The following is a 21,065-nucleotide window of genomic DNA, read 5'->3' as shown; positions in this document are numbered from 1 at the left end:
TGTACCATTATTTAGGGCGAGGAGCCCCGATGTAATTTCTCAGTTATGCTTGTTACGATACCTGTGATCGGGTAATCCACATATCTTCTTGTTTTACCATCATAGAATTCAGTGCCCTTCACGATAACAAGGTGAGCTGGGAAATTAACACCCCATGCCAATGTGCTGGTTGCAATAAGAACCTGTGAGATGTGGAAACACAATGTAAGAAAAATAAACGCTTGCTATCAAGTCAATGTCAGGCCAATCTCTGGAAGTGACATACTTGGATCTTGCAGTTCACAAACAGCTCCTCCACTGTTTTACGATCCCTTTCATGTAAGCCGGCATGATGCATTCCAATTCCAAACGCAAGCGTGAGCTTCAAGTTGGAATCCCTCAGCGTGGCAATGATATCATCCATCTGTGCCAAACGCAGGAGAAGGGGGCACAGGTTTAGACAGCGATGGGAAAAAAAATCATCTATCCCACATTTATCAAAATCACATTCTTATCTTACCAAGCTCTTCAAGTGGTCTCTAAGTAGACATAAAGGTTAACAGGAATGGGTTAAAACATTACTAAAAGGGTAAAGACTTTTGCAAAACCATGAGTCAGGTTTTTTTATATACTGGTATCATTGGCTCTTTGCACTACACCCATGAGGAATATGACTGATCCATTTTCTGCCAAGTTTTTATTTCCCAACACATTCCAGCACAGCAGACTCTGCTACTGGGAAACGATGGAAACAAATCTGACACTCTCTACTACTACTCACACTTGTGAATTTGAGAAAGACCTGGGCTTGGGTCGAAACATTAAGAAATCAATTGGATAAAAAAAATGTTTAACTCTTCTGTCATTTATCACTGTGGTGAACTTGTGTGCAGAATAATAAAAAGTATATATTTTGAAGGAACCCTCACGAGTGTGGCTGTATATTATTTGCCTTAGTACTTGGGTCTGATCCCAGTCTAGCCAGCATGGCTACCTTATTTTGAGTGCGTATCTTTAAGAATATACATTGCTCCATAATGCAGGTGGGTGGGGTCATACTGCAACTTTTTGTGACTTGCTTACTGCCCCAGCCTATGGGTTTGTATGGTGACCCTACCTGTTCACTTTCATTAATCTACAATGTAGCAACAGCACAAACGATCTTAGGCCACATGTCGTGCACTGGGGCCAATGTTGCTGTTTAACCCCAGACTAAAAATATTATGTATTTTTTAAATCAGATAACTTTTTATTGATATACACACAACATAAAACCAAGCTACCCTACGCAGTTCGCTACTACACACGCCATTGCAGCAAGGTTCCTTCTCCATGGGCATTCAGTTCTGACGAAGGTCCCTAGCAGGACCGAAAACGTTCAACCATTATGAATGCAAAATAAAATAAAAAGGAACTCAATTCTCATAAAGGAATTTTTCTCTTTCTTTTATTTCATCGGAGTGCCAAGTTTAATAGATTGTGGAAAATAATGGTGCTATATAAGCAATTAAAATAAATAAATATCAAGTGTAGGAAGTAGGGTTGCGCTTGCTGCTTGCCAACCTACCTTCACTAAACACGAGAAATGACACCTGACCCCTTGTATAATCTGATGGCCCAGTATTCTTAGTTGCTCTGGTTGACCCAAGTCATGAAGATGCAGTAACTGTGCGCCTAGGTATTACATACACCCAAGGGACCAGGATGGTGACTAAATCGGAGTCTTTATCTCTTGACAATGTTTCCAATTTGATTCTAGCTTGTTTCCTTCTGCCAGAGCAAGTCACAAAATAGATCTCGCATCTTATAGAAAAATGAGGTCGATATTCAAATTAGGACATTATGTAACACATACAGAAGTTACAGCATACGGATGACTTTCACAAGATCCCCCTTGCCGAGAAAGACAATCAACACCATGTGAGTATCTTTGTCTTACACCTAATTACCATTGGGTAGAACTACATACTTTCTTTCCTTGTCCCATCCCCTTTCTTGGGGTTCCAGAGTAATCTTTCTCTTCTGGGAGGCGCGGTACTAATTAAGGAACGTGCCTCTGACAGTGGGGCCCATATGAGTAAGGCTAGATAAATACAGTTCAGTGCCCAATTCCCCCCTCCCACCCCTCCCCCAGGTGATGCACTAATTGGGATGCCCAGCTGTTTAATGGTTTTAAAGGGGAAGAGTCCTACAGCCACACCTACAGGGGTTAAATCCAGGTGCCCGGGTCAGTACCTTCCTTTTTCCTCCAGCTGACCTCTGGAAGCTTTTGTGCCACCCTCCCACCCTTTTAGATGTCAATAGTGTATAAACTGCCATACTGATTTGCGGATATATGTATATGTGAATATACACTCACTGGCCACTTTATTAGGTACACCTGTCCAACTGTGTGTTAAGACTTAATTTCTAATCAGCCAATCACATGGCGGCAACTCAGTGCATTTAGGCATGTAGACATGGTCAAGACAATCTCCTGCAGTTCAAAACGAGCATCAGTATGGGGAAGAAAGGTGATTTGAGTGCCTTTGAACGTGGCATGATTGTTGGTGCCAGAAGGGCTGGTCTGAGTATTTCAGAAACTGCTGATCTACTGGGATTTTCACGCACAACCAGCTCTAGGGTTTACAGAGAATGGTCCGAAAAAGAAAAAAAATCCAGTGAGCGGCAGTTCTGTGGGCGGAAATGCCTTGTTGATGCCAGAGGTCAGAGGAGAATGGGCATACTGGTTCGAGCTGATAGAAAGGCAACAGTGACTCAAATTGCCACCCGTTACAACCAAGGTAGGCAGAAGAGCATCTCTGAACGCACAGTGCGTCGAACTTTGAGGCAGATGGGCTACAGCAGCAGAAGACCACACTGGGTACCACTCCTCTCAGCTAAGAACAGGAAACTGAGGCTACAATTTGCACAAGCTCATCGAAATTGGACAGTAGAAGATTGGAAAAACGTTGCCTGGTCTGATGAGTCTCGATTTCTGCTGCGACATTCGGATGGTAGGGTCAGAATTTGGCGTAAACAACATGAAAGCATGGATCCATCCAGCCTTGTATCAACGGTTCAGGCTGGTGGTGGTGGTGTCATGGTGTGGGGAATTTTTTCTGGGCACTCTTTGGGCCCCTTGGTACCAATTGAGCATCGTTGCAACGCCACAGCCTACCTGAGTATTGTTGCTGACCATGTCCATCCCTTTATGACCACAATGTACCCAACATCTGATGGCTACTTTCAGCAGGATAATGCGCCATGTCATAAAGCTCGAATCATCTCAGATTGGTTTCTTGAACATGACAATGAGTTCACTGTACTCAAATGGCCTCCTCAGTCACCAGATCTCAATCCAATAGAGCATCTTTGGGATGTGGTGGAACGGGAGATTCGCATCAGGGATGTGCAGCCGACAAATCTGCACCAACTGTGTGATGCCATCATGTCAATATGGTCCAAAATCTCTGAGGAATGCTTCCAGCACCTTGTTGAATCTCTGCCACGAAGAATTGAGGCAGTTCTGAAGGCAAAAGGGGGTCCAACCCGTTACTAGCATGGTGTACCTAATAAAGTGGCCAGTGAGTGTATATATATATATATATATATATATATATACAGTGGGGCAAAAAAGTATTTAGTCAGTCAGCAATAGTGCAAGTTCCACCACTTAAAAAGATGAGAGGCGTCTGTAATTTACATCATAGGTAGACCTCAACTATGGGAGACAAACTGAGAAAACAAAATCAAGAAAATCACATTGTCTGTTTTTTTTTCATTTTATTTGCATATTATGGTGGAAAATAAGTATTTGGTCAGAAACAAAATTTCATCTCAATACTTTGTGATATATCCTTTGTTGGCAATGACAGAGGTCAAACGTTTTCTGAAAGTCTTCACAAGGTTGCCACACACTGTTGTTGGTATGTTGGCCCATTCCTCCATGCAGATCTCCTCTAGAGCAGTGATGTTTTTGGCTTTTCGCTTGGCAACACGGACTTTCAACTCCCTCCAAAGGTTTTCTATAGGGTTGAGATCTGGAGACTGGCTAGGCCACTCCAGGACCTTGAAATGCTTCTTACGAAGCCACTCCTTCGTTGCCCTGGCGGTGTGCTTTGGATCATTGTCATGTTGAAAGACCCAGCCACGTTTCATCATCAATGCCCTTGCTGATGGAAGGAGGTTTGCACTCAAAATCTCACGATACATGGCCCCATTCATTCTTTCATGTACCCGGATCAGTCGTCCTGGCCCCTTTGCAGAGAAACAGCCCCAAAGCATGATGTTTCCACCACCATGCTTTACAGTAGGTATGGTGTTTGATGGATGCAACTCAGTATTCTTTTTCCTCCAAACACGACAAGTTGGGTTTCTACCAAACAGTTCCAGTTTGGTTTCATCAGACCATAGGACATTCTCCCAAAACTCCTCTGGATCATCCAAATGCTCTCTAGCAAACTTCAGACGGGCCCGGACATGTACAGGCTTAAGCAGTGGGACACGTCTGGCACTGCAGGATCTGAGTCCATGGTGGCGTAGTGTGTTACTTATGGTAGGCCTTGTTACATTGGTCCCAGCTCTCTGCAGTTCATTCACTAGGTCCCCCCGCGTGGTTCTGGGATTTTTGCTCACCGTTCTTGTGATCATTCTGACCCCACGGGGTGGGATTTTGCATGGAGCACCAGATCGAGGGAGATTATCAATGGTCTTGTATGTCTTCCATTTTCTAATTATTGCTCCCACAGTTGATTTCTTCACTCCAAGCTGGTTGGCTATTACAGATTCAGTCTTCCCAGCCTGGTGCAGGGCTACAATTTTGTTTCTGGTGTCCTTTGACAGCTCTTTGGTCTTCACCATAGTGGAGTTTGGAGTCAGACTGTTTGAGGGTGTGCACAGGTGTCTTTTTATACTGATAACAAGTTTAAACAGGTGCCATTACTACAGGTAATGAGTGGAGGAAAGAGGAGACTCTTAAAGAAGAAGTTACAGGTCTGTGAGAGCCAGAAATCTTGATTGCTTGTTTCTGACCAAATACTTATATTCCACCATAATATGCAAATAAAATGAAAAAAAAACAGACAATGTGATTTTCTGGATTTTTTTTTCTCAGTTTGTCTCCCATAGTTGAGGTCTACCTATGATGTAAATTACAGACGCCTCTCATCTTTTTAAGTGGTGGAACTTGCACTATTGCTGACTGACTAAATACTTTTTTGCCCCACTGTATATATATATATATAAAAAATTAGGCAAAGGTTCGTAACTGCTCATTGACCAGCTCGCCTGTTGATCGTGGACAGGACCTCGGCAATGAGTCCATTAAGAAATGTAATTGCCTTTCTCTGATTATGTAATTAATAAACTTTGACCATCCTGTTTCAACCCATCTAGGCCTGGCTGCGTTTTATTGCGGGACTGGTGGGAGGGGGGAAGGCACTGTTTAAGACACATGGGTCTCCACAGTCTTATTTTTCCTCCTGCTATTTTTTTTATATACAAACCCCATGTATATTTAGGCCTTTATAGTATCCCAAATAACAAAGATTGTTGCAGCGCTTCCACGCTTCCAATGGGATTGAAGAACTCTGTACAACTCTATAAAAAAACTACCTAGTTACTGTTACCCAAAAAAGGATTTACACTCCATAGGTTTACACCTCATGGGTTCATATGAGCCATTTTGTAACCTCTGATGAATTGGCTGCAAAGTATATACGGTAACTCACAGATGTTACCAGATGCAGAAGTGACTCTAACACTCAGAATGTGAGGTGGGAGCCACTGCCACCTAGATATAGCACTCATGGTGCCTATCCCAGTTTGGGTAGAGATAGTTATTAAGAAGACAATAAGGGCAGATATATGTATATTGCTATTAAAATCAAATTTACTCTGTATACAGTACACCATAGGGCCACACATCATACCTCTTGGTCTATATTAATTTGCTCACAAGTAAAAAGGACCTTTCTATGGACCATAATACTAACGCCCCTTGCGTGTGTGGAATAAACAAGATGAGAACAGTGTCCCATTTAAGCACTTTTAAAAAATTAAGCTGGCTGTATACCACATGAGTGTCAGAGGACCTCATTATAGTCCGCTGAAACTGAGTTCCAAAAATCCAGCACACTTTAGTGGTTTTGTTCATGCCCCTGACATTCCAGGCCTCTGCATCTGGATATTGTGCAACGTCTCCAAATTGTCATTTTTTTACTGAGCAGACTCACATTAAGGATTGTTCTCTTAAGGTCCCTGGACAGAGGGGGGAAGTGACTGTATGCTCTACTCTACTCACTCTTTCAGTCCAATCTGTGACCCATTCATTAATTTTGCACACAACTGGTCTGATATGGCGTATGTCCTCCTTTAAACTTAACAGTAATAGCTAAGAGAACATTCCTCAACATAGGCTCCAGGACAAAAAGATCTGCCAACCTCTCTGTTACTGAAACACATACCTGGATGTGAGGATGCTGAATGGCTGCAGGACTCACGTGGCATAACAATGTCACACGAGACCTAATGCTGTCATTGCTGGAATAGTGCTGGCACCGGAGGGAGTATAGACTGTTGTTATTTTATATGGGGGAACATAGTAATTGAGAAGGGCTTGTTCATCTAGTGAACAACCCCTTTAATCTCTGAAATGTATGTTATTCTAATACATCCTGATGAAAGGGGACCTGTTAGACAATCATATAAGAATAGGTGAGACTTAGGGCGCCGTCACACATAGCGACACACCAGCGATTCCGACAACGATATGACCTTGTCAGGAACGCTGGTGTGTCGCTACATCATCGCTGGTGAGCTGCCAAACAGGCAGCTTCACCAGCGATCAGCACCAGCGACATGGGGGTAACAAGCGACGCACGTTGCTTAGTTACCCACTGTGTACTTTAGTTACCAGCGTGCTGGTGCAGGGAGCTGGTAACCAAGGTACACATCGGGTTTCTAAGCGGCGCGCGGCACTTAGAAACCCGATATGTACCTTGGTTACCAGCTCCCTGCACCAGCGCGCTGGTAACTAAGGTACACATCGGGTTTCTAAGCGCTGCGCGCCGCTTAGGAACCCTCTGTTTACCTTGGTTACCAGCTCCTGCTCACTGATCGTTGGTCTCCCGCCTGTCACACGCAGCGATGCGTGCTGGCCAGCGGGAGACCAGCAATCAAAAAAATGTCCTGGCCATTCCAGGACGATCAGCGATAACCGGCAGGGGGGCTGGTCGCTGGTAAGTGTCACACACAGCGATCTCGCTGTGTGACGGGGGCTTTAGTCCTAGGTGAACTGTTTGCCCCAGAAGAATGGAAAGCAAGGTGGAGTAAAGCAGCTAAAACATCTGCATGCTCAATTTACAAAGAAAATCAATATGAGCTTTCAATACCCTACGTTAATTCCATAAATTCAACCAATTTCTCTCAAAAATGTGCTGCAGATGGCACCTGCCCCAGTGTTTTTGGTCATGCTTTCTGATTAAAAAATTAAAGACAGAGATGTCATAGCTAATTTTGGATGCAGTGGGCTCTCGTCTTTCCATAAAACCTAAATTCTATTTACTCAACAATGCAAAAATAACTGGGCCGGAAAATATTTGAAACTACTCTTACACATTACAATGGTGGCAAGGTGTTTGATAGTTAAGAAATGGACACAGAGAACCGATCCTTTCCTCGTAGAAATATTCACCCACACACAGGATGGAAGAGCCATGGAATATTTTCCTGCAATGCAGGGTTATTACAAGTTACCTAAATGCAATATGGAATTTGTGCAATGTTTATTGGGTTTTGTAGGACGACGAATCTGCCAACCCGTGGTTTAAATGGAAAATGTCAAATTATAAAAAATTAGAGCTTAAATTTACATTGATTAATATGCTCTTACTAAATGGATTAAAACATCACCTCCTGATTTATCTATCCCCACCCACGTACTCCTGTCTTGTTTATTATGTGTCTTCTACTAGTTTTATATCATATATTATAATATATTGTGTATGCTGTACATACTGTATATTATCCTGTATGTAATGGTTGATTAGAAAAACTTGGATTACAACGGTCAACCATTACACTGTTTCCTCTAAAGGTTTCTTTTCTTATGTTAGCTCTTTCAAGATATGAGCTCCAATATAATGTACCGTATGTTTTTATACATCTTCTTTTCTGATGTTCTTGTTATCCTATGAGAAATGTTTTAAAAATACAGTTATATAAAAATAGTCTGTTGAAACAATATTTCTGATTTTCATTACTAACACAAAGGCAAAGACATATTGGTTCTCATCTTCTAATATATTATAATGTTAGGATCAAATAGTTTACAAGGGTGATGACAGAGAAGATCGAAAACTAAATTTTGCCTTCTTGTTAGCTTGGACAAATGCTAAAATACATGGTCTAAACCTTAAACCATAACTCCTATATGACGAAATAAAGCAAACGCACCACAATTTATTGCCTTTCTCTACTATTATGCAATATGACAAATAATAATAAAAGACCCCATTTATTAAAATTTGTAATAATAATATTTAATCAATTTTGTGGCAATTTTTGGAACACTTCTTCTAAAAAGAAATACTTCTCTCTTTTTCACTTAGCTTCTTCCAGAAATGGCGCAATTCAATTGATAAATTTCCCCTACAGAATCTCGACAACATCTACTAAACCACGGCCAAAGAAATCTTTAATCTTTACTCGATTGGATCCTTCTTTTTCTTTAAAATTTACAGCATTTGTTATGTGCAAAAAAACAATAACAACAACGACTTTTCTGGATGGAAGGGTCGCACAGGGGGTGCAATAAAACAATTTAAGATTTTTCAAGCTTAGGGCCTGAGAGCTTGCATTTGATTTTTCCCCACAATTTTATAGCAATACAGCAACACCATTTTTCATTTAATACTCCGCTCAGATATACTGTTTCTATAACAAATTAATAGTGAATCTCTTTTTTTCCCCTGGCTTGCTGCCTAGCATGGGTTTGATGCCCCGTGGTGCAGTTAGTCATGTTCTGCTAAGCAAAGTAATTTAGCTGGGAAAAAGGATAGAGCCCTTTGCAGGAGAATGTACTAATATACTGTCAGGCGAGCAGCTGGAAGTCCTGGTCACTTCTCACTGACCTCCCTCTAACTTTCACATAAATCACTTCAGCAAACAAAACTATTTTACCTATTGGCACAAAGCTCGGGGCTTACATTTCTCGTGGCGAATCACATTGACTTTTTTTTCGTTCTATGATGCTCTTTTCCTGCTGCAAATGTTTTGTAGGTTTGATTGTTTCTATTATACATAAATATGAAATATTGTTTTACCTCCACTTTCATCATGCACTCATTTACATCTTTATCAACAGGTGTGAGGACGAGCATTTATTGAACACATTTCTAATAAATGTTTAAAATGTATTAATCGGTCGAGATTTCCCAATATGTGGTGTACTAATAACTACTTCTTATTATATGAATTACTTGTTCCATTTACTATATGGCCTCATGCTTACACAAGAAGGCTGGGTGGTCCACATCAGATGGCCATAAGCTAGAGATTTAGATTATTATTATTATTATTATTATTTATTGTTATAGCGCCATTTATTCCATGGCGCTTTACATGTGAGGAGGGGTATACATAAAAACAAGTACAATAATCTTAAACAATACAAGTCATAACTGGTACAGGAGGAGAGAGGACCCTGCCCGCGAGGGCTCACAATCTTCAAGGGATGGGTGATAATACAGTAGGCGAGGGTAGAGCTGGTCGTGCAGCGGTTTGGTCGATCGGTGGTTACTGCAGGTTATAGGCTTGTCGGAAGAGGTGGGTCTTCAGGCTCTTTTTGAAGGTTTCGATGGTAGGTGAGAGTCTGATATGTTGTGGTAGAGAGTTCCAGAGTAGGGGTGATGCGCGAGAGAAATCTTGTATGCGATTGTGGGAAGAGGAGATAAGAGGGGAGTAAAGAAGGAGATCTTGTGAGGATCGGAGGTTGCGTGCAGGAAAGTACCGGGAGACGAGGTCACAGATGTATGGAGGAGACAGGTTGTGGATTGCTTTGTATGTCATGGTTAGGGTTTTGTAATGGAGTCTCTGGGCAATTGGGAGCCAGTGAAGGGATTGACAGAGGGGAGAAGCTGGGGAATAGCGGGGGGACAGGTGGATTAGTCGGGCAGCAGAGTTTAGAATAGATTGGAGGGGTGCGAGAGTGTTTGAGGGGAGGCCACAGAGCATGAGGTTGCAGTAGTCAAGGCGAGAGATGATGAGGGCATGGACTAGGGTTTTTGCAGATTCTTGGGTGAGGAATGAACGGATGCGTGAAATATTTTTGAGTTGAAGTCGGCAGGAAGTGGAAAGGGTTTGGATATGTGGTTTGAAGGAGAGATCAGCGTCAAGGATTACTCCGAGGCAGCGAGCTTGTGGGACTGGGGAGAGTGGGCAGTCATTTACTGTAATTGATAGGTTCGTAGGGGGGGTCACGTGAGATGGGGGAAAGATGATGAATTCTGTTTTGTCCATGTTGAGTTTCAGATATCTAGTGGAGAAGAAGGATGAAATAGTGGACAGACATTGAGGGATTCTGGTTAGTAGGGAGGTGATATCTGGTCCAGAGATGTAGATCTGTGTGTCATCAGCATAAAGATGATACTGAAAGCCATGAGATTCTATGAGCTGTCCCAGGCCAAAGGTGTAGCTAGAGAACAGCAGGGGCCCAAGGACTGAACCTTGTGGGACTCCGACAGATAGGGGGCGAGGTGAGGAGGTGGTGTGTGAGTGGGAGACGCTGAATGTCCGGTCTGTTAGGTATGATGAGATCCAGGAGAGGGCCAAGTCTGTGATGCCGAGGGATGAGAAGGTCTGTAATAATAGGGAATGGTCCACTGTGTCAAAGGCAGCCGACAGGTCCAGGAGGAGGAGGACAGAGTAGTGTCGCTTGCTCTTGGCAGTTAAGAGGTCATTGGTGACCTTAGTAAGGGCAGTTTCAGTGGAGTGGTGTGACCGGAAGCCAGATTGTAAGCGGTCGAAGAGGGAGCAAGAAGAGAGATGGGAGGACAGTTCAAGGTAGACGTGTTGTTCCAGTAGCTTGGAGGCGTATGGGAGAAGTGATATAGGGCGATAGCTAGATACAGAGGATGGGTCAAGAGAGGGCTTTTTGAGGATAGGTGTGATGGAGGCATGTTTAAAGCTTGAGGGGAAAACACCAGTTGTTAGTGACAGGTTGAAGAGATGGGTTAGGGTTGGGATGAAGACTGTGGTGAGGTTTGGGATGAAGTGGGATGGGATCGGGTCGAGTGCACAGGTGGTGAGATGTGATCTTGAGAGTAGAGTGGAGAGTCGATCTTCTGTAATGGTGGAGAAGTTGGTTTTGAAGGTGGAGGGCTGGGAAGTCGGGAGGAAGGGCTCTGGGGGTTGTTGACCAAAACTGTCCCTGATGTTATCAATTTTCTGCTTGAAAAATGAGGCAAAGTCTTCAGCTGAGATGAGTGGGGAGGGAGGAGGTGCTGGGGGCGGAGGAGAGAATTGAAGGTGTTGAATAACTGTTTAGGGTTGTGAGACAGGGAGGATATGAGAGATGAGAAGTAGGTTTGTTTAGCTGTGGCGAGTGTGGTCTTGAAAGTAGTGAGGGACTGTTTGAATGCGATGAAGTGCTTGTTGACCATTTTAACTCTTTGCGAACAACTCACACCTTTTTGCGACATGAAAAAGAGTGTCAGGAGCAGGAAGATATCTCCTAAAATGTTCATCTGCTGTTGGATGTTCGATAACTGTGTCTATGTCAAAAGACAGATCGGCATCCCATCAACGGAAGCCCAGGCCAGGCCACAGACTATATCAATTATCAATTGGTGATTTGCTGTTCTAACCTAAGATTAAAAAAATGGCATCAGCAGGATACTTCTGGCAGCTTTGAAGTACATTTCAAGCTCTTCATTATGAGGGAAATCCACCCTAAAGTTATGTTTCAGCACATCATTTGAAGATTACAATTGTAGAGTCTATAGCTCCCCATACACATTAGTTTAATGTTGGTTGAAGCCGCCGATAACAACAGGTCAGCCAACAAATAGTCTGTTGTCGGTGAAGTTATAATTGTGGCATGTCTCATTTTCAACTGCCAATCCTACTGCTCTCCCTGTGAGATATGCCACTGACAGACATGTTTCATAGAGAACACAGGTACGCTCCTGTATATGGAAGATATAGTCAAGATAACTGCTTACTGTACGTTCAAAAAACTGTCGTAGAGCCGACAGCAATAAAATGTGTACAGTTGTGGCCAAAAGTATTGACACCCCTGAAATTCTGTCAGATAATACTGAGTTTCTTCCTGAAAATGACTGCAAACACAAATTCTTTGGTATTATTATCTTCATTTAATTTGTCTTAAATGAAAAAACACAAAAAGAATTGTCCTAAAGCCAAATTGGATATAATTCCACACCAAACATAAAAAAGAGGGTGGACAAAAGTATTGGCACTGTTCGAAAAATCATATGATGCTTCTCTAATTTGTGTAATTAATAGCACCTGTAACTTACCTGTGGCACCTAACAGGTGTTGGCAATAACTATATCACACTTGCAGCCAGTTGACATGGATTAAAGTTGACTCAACCTCTGCCCTGTGTCCTTGTGTGTACCACATTGAGCATGGAGAAAAGAAAGAAGACCAAAGAACTGTCTGAGGACTTGAGAAACCAAATTGTGAGGAAGCATGAGCAATCTCAAGGCTACAAGTCCATCTCCAAAGACCTGAATGTTCCTGTGTCTACCGTGCACAGTGTCATCAAGAAGTTTAAAGCCCATGGCACTGTGGCAAACCTCCCTAGATGTGGATGGAAAAGAAATATTGACAAGAGATTTCAACGCAAGATTGTGCGAATGTTGGATAAAGAACCTTGACTAACATCCAAACAAGTTCAAGCTGCCCTGCAGTCCGAGGGTACAACAGTGTCAACCCGTACTATCCATCGGCGTCTGAATGAAAAGGGACTGTATTGTAGGAGACCCAGGAGGAAGACCCCACTTCTTACCCCGAGACATAAAAAAGCCAGGCTGGAGTTTGCGAAAACTTACCTGAAAAAGCCTAAAACGTTTTGGAAGAATGTTCTCTGGTCAGATGAGACAAAAGTAGAGCTTTTTGGGCAAAGGCATCAACAGAGAGTTTACAGGAGAAAAAAAGAGGCATTCAAAGAAAAGAATACGGTCCCTACAGTCAAACATGGCGGAGGTTCCCTGATGTTTTGGAGTTGCTTTGCTGCCTCTGGCACTGGACTGCTTGACCGTGTGCATGGCATTATGAAGTCTGAAGACTACCAACAAATTTTGCAGCATAATGTAGGGCCCAGTGTGAGAAAGCTGGGTCTCCCTCAGAGGTCATGGGTCTTCCAGCTGGACAATGACCCAAAACACACTTCAAAAAGCACTAGAAAATGGTTTGAGAGAAAGCAGTGGAGACTTCTAAGGTGGCCAGCAATGAGTCCAGACCTGAATCCCATAGAACACCTGTGGAGAGATCTAAAAATGGCAGTTTGGAGAAGGCACCCTTCAAATATCAGGGACCTGGAGCAGTTTGCCAAAGAAGAATGGTCTAAAATTCCAGCAGAGCATTGTAAGAAGCTCATTGATGGTTACCGGAATCGGTTGGTCGCAGTTATTTTGGCTAAAGGTTGTGCAACCAAGTATTAGGCTGAGGGTGCCAATACTTTTGTCTGGCCCATTTTTGGAGTTTTGTGTGAAATGATCAATGTTTTGCTTTTTGCTTCATTCTCTTTTGTGTTTTTTTAATTTAAGACAAATTAAATGAAGATAATAATACCAAAGAATTTGTGTTTGCAATCATTTTCAGGAAGAAACTGAGTATTCTCTGACAGAATTGCAGGGGTGTCAATACTTTTGGCCACAACTGTATTTATGAATTTGGTCCGCCACCTATTATCAAAATTATAGTGCAGTAAAAAATTTGCTTCAGCACCCAGAATACTATCACAGCACTCCAGATTCTAAACAAAAGGCCAATTACTAGGACTTTGAGGTCGATGTTGTCTTAGATATTTCCAGTAAATTAAATAACCTATCGGCCCCTATAATCAAGCAAGCAAACAACCCTATAATCAAGCTGGCATAGAATTCATTGTTATCGGCAGCACACTCTCTGGTGTAGGGACTATGCTGCTAGCTACATGATGCTGAATTGGGAAAAGGGTATCGCATTAACGATTTTTTTCCATCCGTTTTCGTTAGACTGTGCCAAAATCAGTCTGTCTAATTGTACCTTTCTGGTTTAATGGTTGCATAGAGCGTTACTTGCCTTGTTTGGAAACTTAGTCACAAACTTCACTGACGTAATTGTCGACAGAGGACTAACATGTGATTTCTTTTCATCTTATTGCCTCATTGGCGATTAACAATAAGTTAAACCAGTTTATATTATCTATCAAACCTATCCGAATCCAGTTTGTCTACACAAGATGGGCACGACAACTTCCGCAAAATGCCATTGATGCAATTATCCGAATGCTCTCTTTTGGCCTATAATATGGTCTTGTCCCCCCAATATCCTCTTTTTGAATTAATCTTTTTAGGTTGCTGTACATTCTATTGTCAATTCCTTTAGTGTGTGAACCTAAACTGGCGTTATTTGGGTTGTTAGACAAAGAACACAGGCAACATGAAACTCAAGTCTTTCTCAGGGAAACCTTATTCTTGGCTAGGAAAACAACTGAATTTGAAGATGACACAAACCTTAAAGAGCTGTAGAACGCTATCTGAGATAATTGACACAGATTTCTTTCTCTTTCCTGCATTTGCACCTACTTTCCTCATGATCTCAATGTCAAAAATAAGTTGAAATAAAATGAAGAAAAATAAATACAGAAATTTAATAAAATCTACTAAAAACATAATTTATCAATGGAATGGGAATAATCAGATCCTCATTGTGATTTTCAATAAAGACATTGAATCAAAGATTATTTTTGCCCCTCAAGGAAAGACTATGCTTTACCATTTGTGAAAAACACAGTTTAGCAGTCTTTAATATACAATAAAAAAAGATTTCTTACACTTAGAAGTTGCTAATGTTTCCTTCATGACAGATCTTCATCTCTTCAAAGCATAGTAGATGTAAACCCCACTCGTTGGAGCATGTGTAAAATGTTGAGCCATTTGCGCATGGTTGGGAGACCTGCTTCCCAATGTGTTAGAATTTATTGGTGCCTTTGTTAAGGATGGGATTCCATCTTAGTAGATACATTGCCCTGTGTCTGATGTGGGGTATAACTCAGCTCGATGATGACAATGCTGGCTCCAAAACAAAAGACCAGACCAGATTGGACAAGAATGAGCTAACAGATTGTGCAGCCTAGTTCTGTCCCTTTGAGTGTGATATATTGTTTCAAGATGCTAAGTGCACAGACTTCTCTTTTGGAGCGGATCTGTGGTCGCCGCTGTTGGTTTTACTCTTTAGTTTTACAGAACACTATTAGTGTTCTAATTTCGGGGCACATCAGATTCTTACCATATGCTACTGAGTAATGCCCCTTGATTGCCTGCAATGCCCAGTGACAGAGAGCTGTGCCAAGAAACACAGGTCTTTAACATGGAGATTTACTAACATCACATCTGCTACAGATGTTAAATGAAGTAAAAACTTCTTTCTTATAATTAAGTGTTCACTTTTTATGAGGCACTTTTCTGTCATAAAACCCCAGTTCTCAGGAGAGCTCCGGCATGTTGGCGTTCCATGCTAGCTGCAAACACTGGCAATAAAACAGAATTAATATATTAAGCAAGCTGCTCTGGTAGATCAGCACTTGGATATGTGACATTATTGGCAACCAGTGACTTTTATAGTTAACAGCAAGGCATAAAAACAATTAGGAAAGGCTGTTATATAATGTCAAGGTGTATTAGTATTTTCGTTATCAATTAAGACCTTTACAAGGAACACGTGGAAGTCATTTAATTTTATGTTTTATTAATGTGAGGCTAAACTAGTGCGGTTTGTGATTGAAGATACATTTCTACAGTCACCTGCACTATTCACACTGTCAGGACTCCCCTTCTTCCCTTGTTCTAGTGGTCGTCACTGTGGTTGTGACGTAACTTCAATTATAAAATTTGCATAGTTGAGGACACATGCCGATTAGATTCTTCATCCACTTCCCTCAAGAGAAAGAAAACCCAGACAGGTTGCAAACTGGAACGTGACTGTTGGTTGGCAAAATTTAAGCCACTGGAGTAGGCGAAAGAGGTGAAACCTGACACTGTGCATGATGCACACCATCAAGATATTGCGATCTTCAGTGACTGCAGAAATTTATATTCAGCCAGGGAAAAGTATTGTCTCACAAAGTCAGGCTCTTATTAAAACTAAGTTGATCAATGACATTACGATTTGTCTTACCTTAAGCAATTAACTAGTATTACCTTTGGGCCCTGCATTTAGCCATTCATTTAAAGAGGATGTCTCATAAACAACATTTATCACACTATTCCATAAAATAAATGATAAAAGTATGATTGCTTGGGGTCCTCTTGCTAAGACGCTTCTGAGTGGCAAACTGGGGGCTCAAGGTCCAATATGTTAATAAACAGGAAGAAGCATGAGTGACAACCATTCCTACAGACACTGAATATAGCAATGTTTTCACATGTTTACGTCTGCTTCATTCATGCAGGGGACTTTCGGACCCTGTTCTTGTGTTTAGTGTGGATACCAGTGTTGCACCACCCATTGATTACAGTTATCACCTACAGTGCTTTGAAAAAGTATTAACTCTTGAACTTTTCCATATTTTTTTCACATTACATCCACAAACGTAGATGTAGGTTATTGGGATTTTATATGATATACCAACACAAAGTAGTAAGTATTTGTGAAGTATATCGAAAATGACACATGGTTTTCAAATATTTTTAAAATATAAATATTGATTTTTTTTTAATACCCTAATCCTACTTTTCATCTCTCAACAACTTTACCCCTGACCTGTCTGGTGTGTGCCTTGGTTTTCATGATGCTGTTTAATCCCTATTATTCTCAAACAAACCTCTGCAGTTTAAATTATTTATGTGACTTCAGGAGGCAATTGGTCACTCAAGATTTTATATAGGGGTATCATACTACAGGGAGCTGAATAAAAATGCACATCACAATTTTCAGATTTATATTTTTAAAATAATTAGAAAACAATCTATTATTTCCTTTACCCTTCATAAATACATGCTACTTTGTGTTGGTATATCACACAAAATTCCATTAAAACACATATAAGTTTGTGGGTGCAATATGAAAAATTGTGGAAAAATTTAGGAGTTATGAATACTTTTTCAAGGCACTGTATACATTTTGTTTTTTGAAAACCACCTTAAGTGGCTGATAAAGGGAATGTGAAAATTACATGGCAGCCAATAAAATGTATCCAATGTACTAAAAGAAGACCCACTATAAAGGCTGGGGTCAGACTTGTAAGAAACTTGCACGTCAATACCCGGCACTGCTGCCGGCACTAGGGATCGGAGCATTCAGCTGCTGAACGCTCCGATCCGAGTACCGGCGGCAGTGACGGGTATTGATGTGCGAGTTTCTCGCAAGTCTAACCCCGGCCTCACACAACAACACTCTGTCCTGACTAACATGGGGTTTTGAGTAGGGACCATCCATGGTGTCCATATGAAAAGAGTATAGGAAATTGGTCCATTTGTAATAAGCTGCCTGTATGCATTTTAAGTTAATGGCTATAGTATAGAAGCTTCTTTACAGGAGGGGGAGGACTGGGAGCTTGCATCGCATCCAAATGAAAACCACTTTGGGCTGAGTTCATTGATCCACAGGTGGGTGCATGAATATGCTGGTGAGCACAGCAAATGTCCACAAGAAGAAAAAGTTCGTTCAGCACACCGGCATAAATGAAAAAAACTTTATTAGGCTAATATGCCATATTAAAATGCAAAAAAACACCTGACGCGTTTCCGGTGCACAAAGGCACCCTTAGTCATAGGTAAATAAAAACAATATGCATAGAAAAATATATACAGGTTACAAACCAATCACAAAGCTTGCAATTAATTACAAAAAGTGGCAACACATGAAAGGAAAAGTGAACGGTTCCTTGCAATGATACAGATCACTCGAGAATTGAAGTTCCCAAGAGAAAAAAAAAAAAAGAAAAAGAAAAAGGTACAATAATATAAATGGATATATCTAAAAGTAATTAAATAACTCCAAGGTAATCTTCTAATGGAAAATGGATTTTCTGCGCAGAAATGAATGATTCCATGCGAAAGGTGTGAATGAGTGCCTATGGACAATATAAAGTTAGTCAGAATCAAAAAGAATTTTTTTTATTTTTTTATTTTTTTTCTTACACCTCAAAAATAATTTATAGATGCGCAGGAATGAGTGGTTCCATGCAAAAGGTATAAATAGGCACCTACAAACAATATATGGAATTAATAACAATCAAATGGAGTTTTTTGCACGTATAATAAAATATTTCATGCAGAGAGTATGAATGAGTGCTTGCGAACAATATAAAGAATTAGTCAAAAAAAAAAAAAAATGGAAAAAAGTTTTTTTGGACTTGAAAAATAAGTTATAGATACGCAGGAATAAAATGTTCCATGCAAGATGTGTGAATAAGTGCCTACAAGCAATATATAAACTTGATGACGATCAAATGGAATTTTTAGCACATAAATAAAAAATAAGCTGTAAACACGTAGCAATCAATGGTGGAACTATTGCAGAATGCTTGATAAACATATAAATAAAATAAGAACTATGAGATAAATTCTATGCTTTCCTGGTATAATAAAATAAATACGCAAAATAAACTAAATACAGATCACTGTAAAATTATTTTTTTAAATTTGTTTTTATTTACCTATGACTAAGGGTGCCTTTGTGCACCGGAAACGCGTCAGGTGTTTTTTGCATTTTAATATGGCATATTAGCCTAACAAAGTTTTTTTCATTTATGCCGGTGTGCTGAACGAACTTTTTCTTCTTGTGAAGCTTCTTTACAGTTAGTCTAACAGCCAGCTATAGGAAATTCACATTTTCACACCCTATATACCAAGAGAAGTTTAAAGTCTGGATAGAACAACATGATCCTTCTATTTCTGAGGCATTTATTCAAGGATGTTAATGTTCTCCTATCTAAATGGATATTTAATTGCATATTTTGAAATAGTTTCTTTATTTGAACGGACGTAACTTTTATGCCTTCCTAGTAGCACAGCATTCACATTCCTCTCACAATATTCAAGAGAAAAGAAACCAGCTATTCAGGCAAGTTAATATAGTACTCCATGGAATACAAAATTCATCATTTATGATCAGAAATATACTCAAATAGAAAGCATTGATGCTAATGATTGCACATGCACAGCTGTAAGGAGAAAAAACTTTCACTATTGTTAGGTCCAGCATGGGTGCAGGCAGAAACACAAAACTGAAATATGCTGCAACGGTACATCTAAAAACAATTAATAAGATGCCTTTGCTTTGTTACATCTATGAACTTTTCAGTGGTTCACGTTTTTTTTTTTCAATAAAACATCAGAAGAAAACTGTCCTCGAAAGTCAAGTGCTTCACCCACAGTTTCCTGAAAATCTTTTCAAGTAGTTAGCCATGCATGACCTTATAGTAGTTGTGGTGTAAGTACATTCCTGCATGCTGATATGTGCTGAGGCCCCCACTGATCCTAGAAATGAAGGGGCAGAAGCGATACACGATGCATCTCATTGGCTGTGTATGGCTCCTCCCTCTGAGTGCACCAGTGAAGGGACTCATATACTTCTCATAAAGCCAAACATCACTAACCCAATTTCTCAATCGAGCAGTGTTATACATAGTCAATGGAGCAAATCTCTTATGTGAGTGCTGCAACCCCTTCGATTTCACTGTTGATCGGAGGCTTATAATCTGGACCCTCAATGATCAGTCTTTGTGACTATGACATGTTAACCAGTTCTAGATCAGACCATTTACCCCCATTCCTAATCAAGGTACATTTTTGTTTTTTTTCATACATGCTGTTTAAAGAGCTGTAACAAAATCTTGGTTTGGATAGTCAGCTTTTGCATCTTTTTTCATGATACAAGGGAATGTCACTGTCTTTTTTGGTGGGGCTGATATGGGGCAATATTGGTAGGGAAATAAGTGTCTGTTTTTCCCATTCATTTACATTTTTTATGACCACAAAGAATTACTAAAATACAAAATTAATTGTTACAGAAGTATATCAGATTCTTTATTTTTTTTCCTTTTTACATAGGTGGGGCAGTGATTTGGATTGAAAATAGCATTTTTATATATACAGCGGTGAAAATAAGTATTTGATACACTGCCGATTTTGCAAGTTTTCCCATCTACAAAGAATGGGAGAGGTCTGTAATTTTTATTGTAGGTACAGCACACTTCAACTGTGAGAGACAGAATCTAAAAATAAAAACGATAAAATCACATTATATGATCTTGATATAATTAAATTGCATTTTATTACATTAAATAAGTATTCGATCCCCTATCAAACAGCAAGAATTCTGGCTCTCACAGACCTGTTAATTTTTCTTTAAGAAGCCCTCGTACTCTGCACTCATTTTCTGTATTAATTGTATCTTCTTGAAACTGTTACTTGTATAAAAGACACCTGTCCACATAATCAATCACACTCCAACTTCTCCACCAAGGCCAAGACCAAAGAGCAGGAGTGCCTCCATAAAAAGCATTTCAAGATCGAGGAGTGGCCTAGCCAGTCTCCAGACCTGAACCCAAAGAATATTTTTGGAAGGAGCTGAAACTAAATATTGCCCAGCAACAGCCCCGTAACATGAACGATCTGGAAAAGATCTGTATGGAGGAGTGGGCCAAAATCGCTGCTGCCGTGTGTGCAAACTTGGTCAAGAACTACAGGAAATGTCTGACCTCTGTAATTGCAAACAAAGGTTTCTGTACCAAATATTAAGTTCTGTTTTTCAATTGTATCAAATACTTATTTCAAGCATAAAATGGAAATTAATTTTGTAAAAATCATACAATGGGATTTTTGGAATTTTTTAAAAAAATTCTGCCTCTCACAGTTGAAGTGTACCCA

General features: G+C 40.4%; 1 protein-coding gene across 1 annotated transcript in view; it reads right to left on the bottom strand.

The window, feature by feature from the left end:
* The window catches only part of ASCC3 (activating signal cointegrator 1 complex subunit 3), an 825,088-nt gene that overhangs the window by 154,895 nt on the left and 649,128 nt on the right, over positions 1–21,065 (bottom strand). The window contains exons 31-32 of the mRNA XM_073589496.1: positions 266–403; positions 62–182 (exon numbers count right to left, since the gene is read on the bottom strand). Coding sequence (XP_073445597.1) covers positions 62–182; positions 266–403 — 259 coding nt within the window. The remainder of the gene's footprint in view (positions 1–61; positions 183–265; positions 404–21,065) is intronic.

Source organism: Dendrobates tinctorius, unplaced genomic scaffold (assembly GCF_039654945.1).
Source record: "Dendrobates tinctorius isolate UK_male_01 unplaced genomic scaffold, ASM3965494v1 ptg000111l, whole genome shotgun sequence".
NCBI lineage: Eukaryota > Metazoa > Chordata > Amphibia > Anura > Dendrobatidae > Dendrobates > Dendrobates tinctorius.
This window is presented reverse-complemented; position numbering and strand designations above follow the sequence as displayed.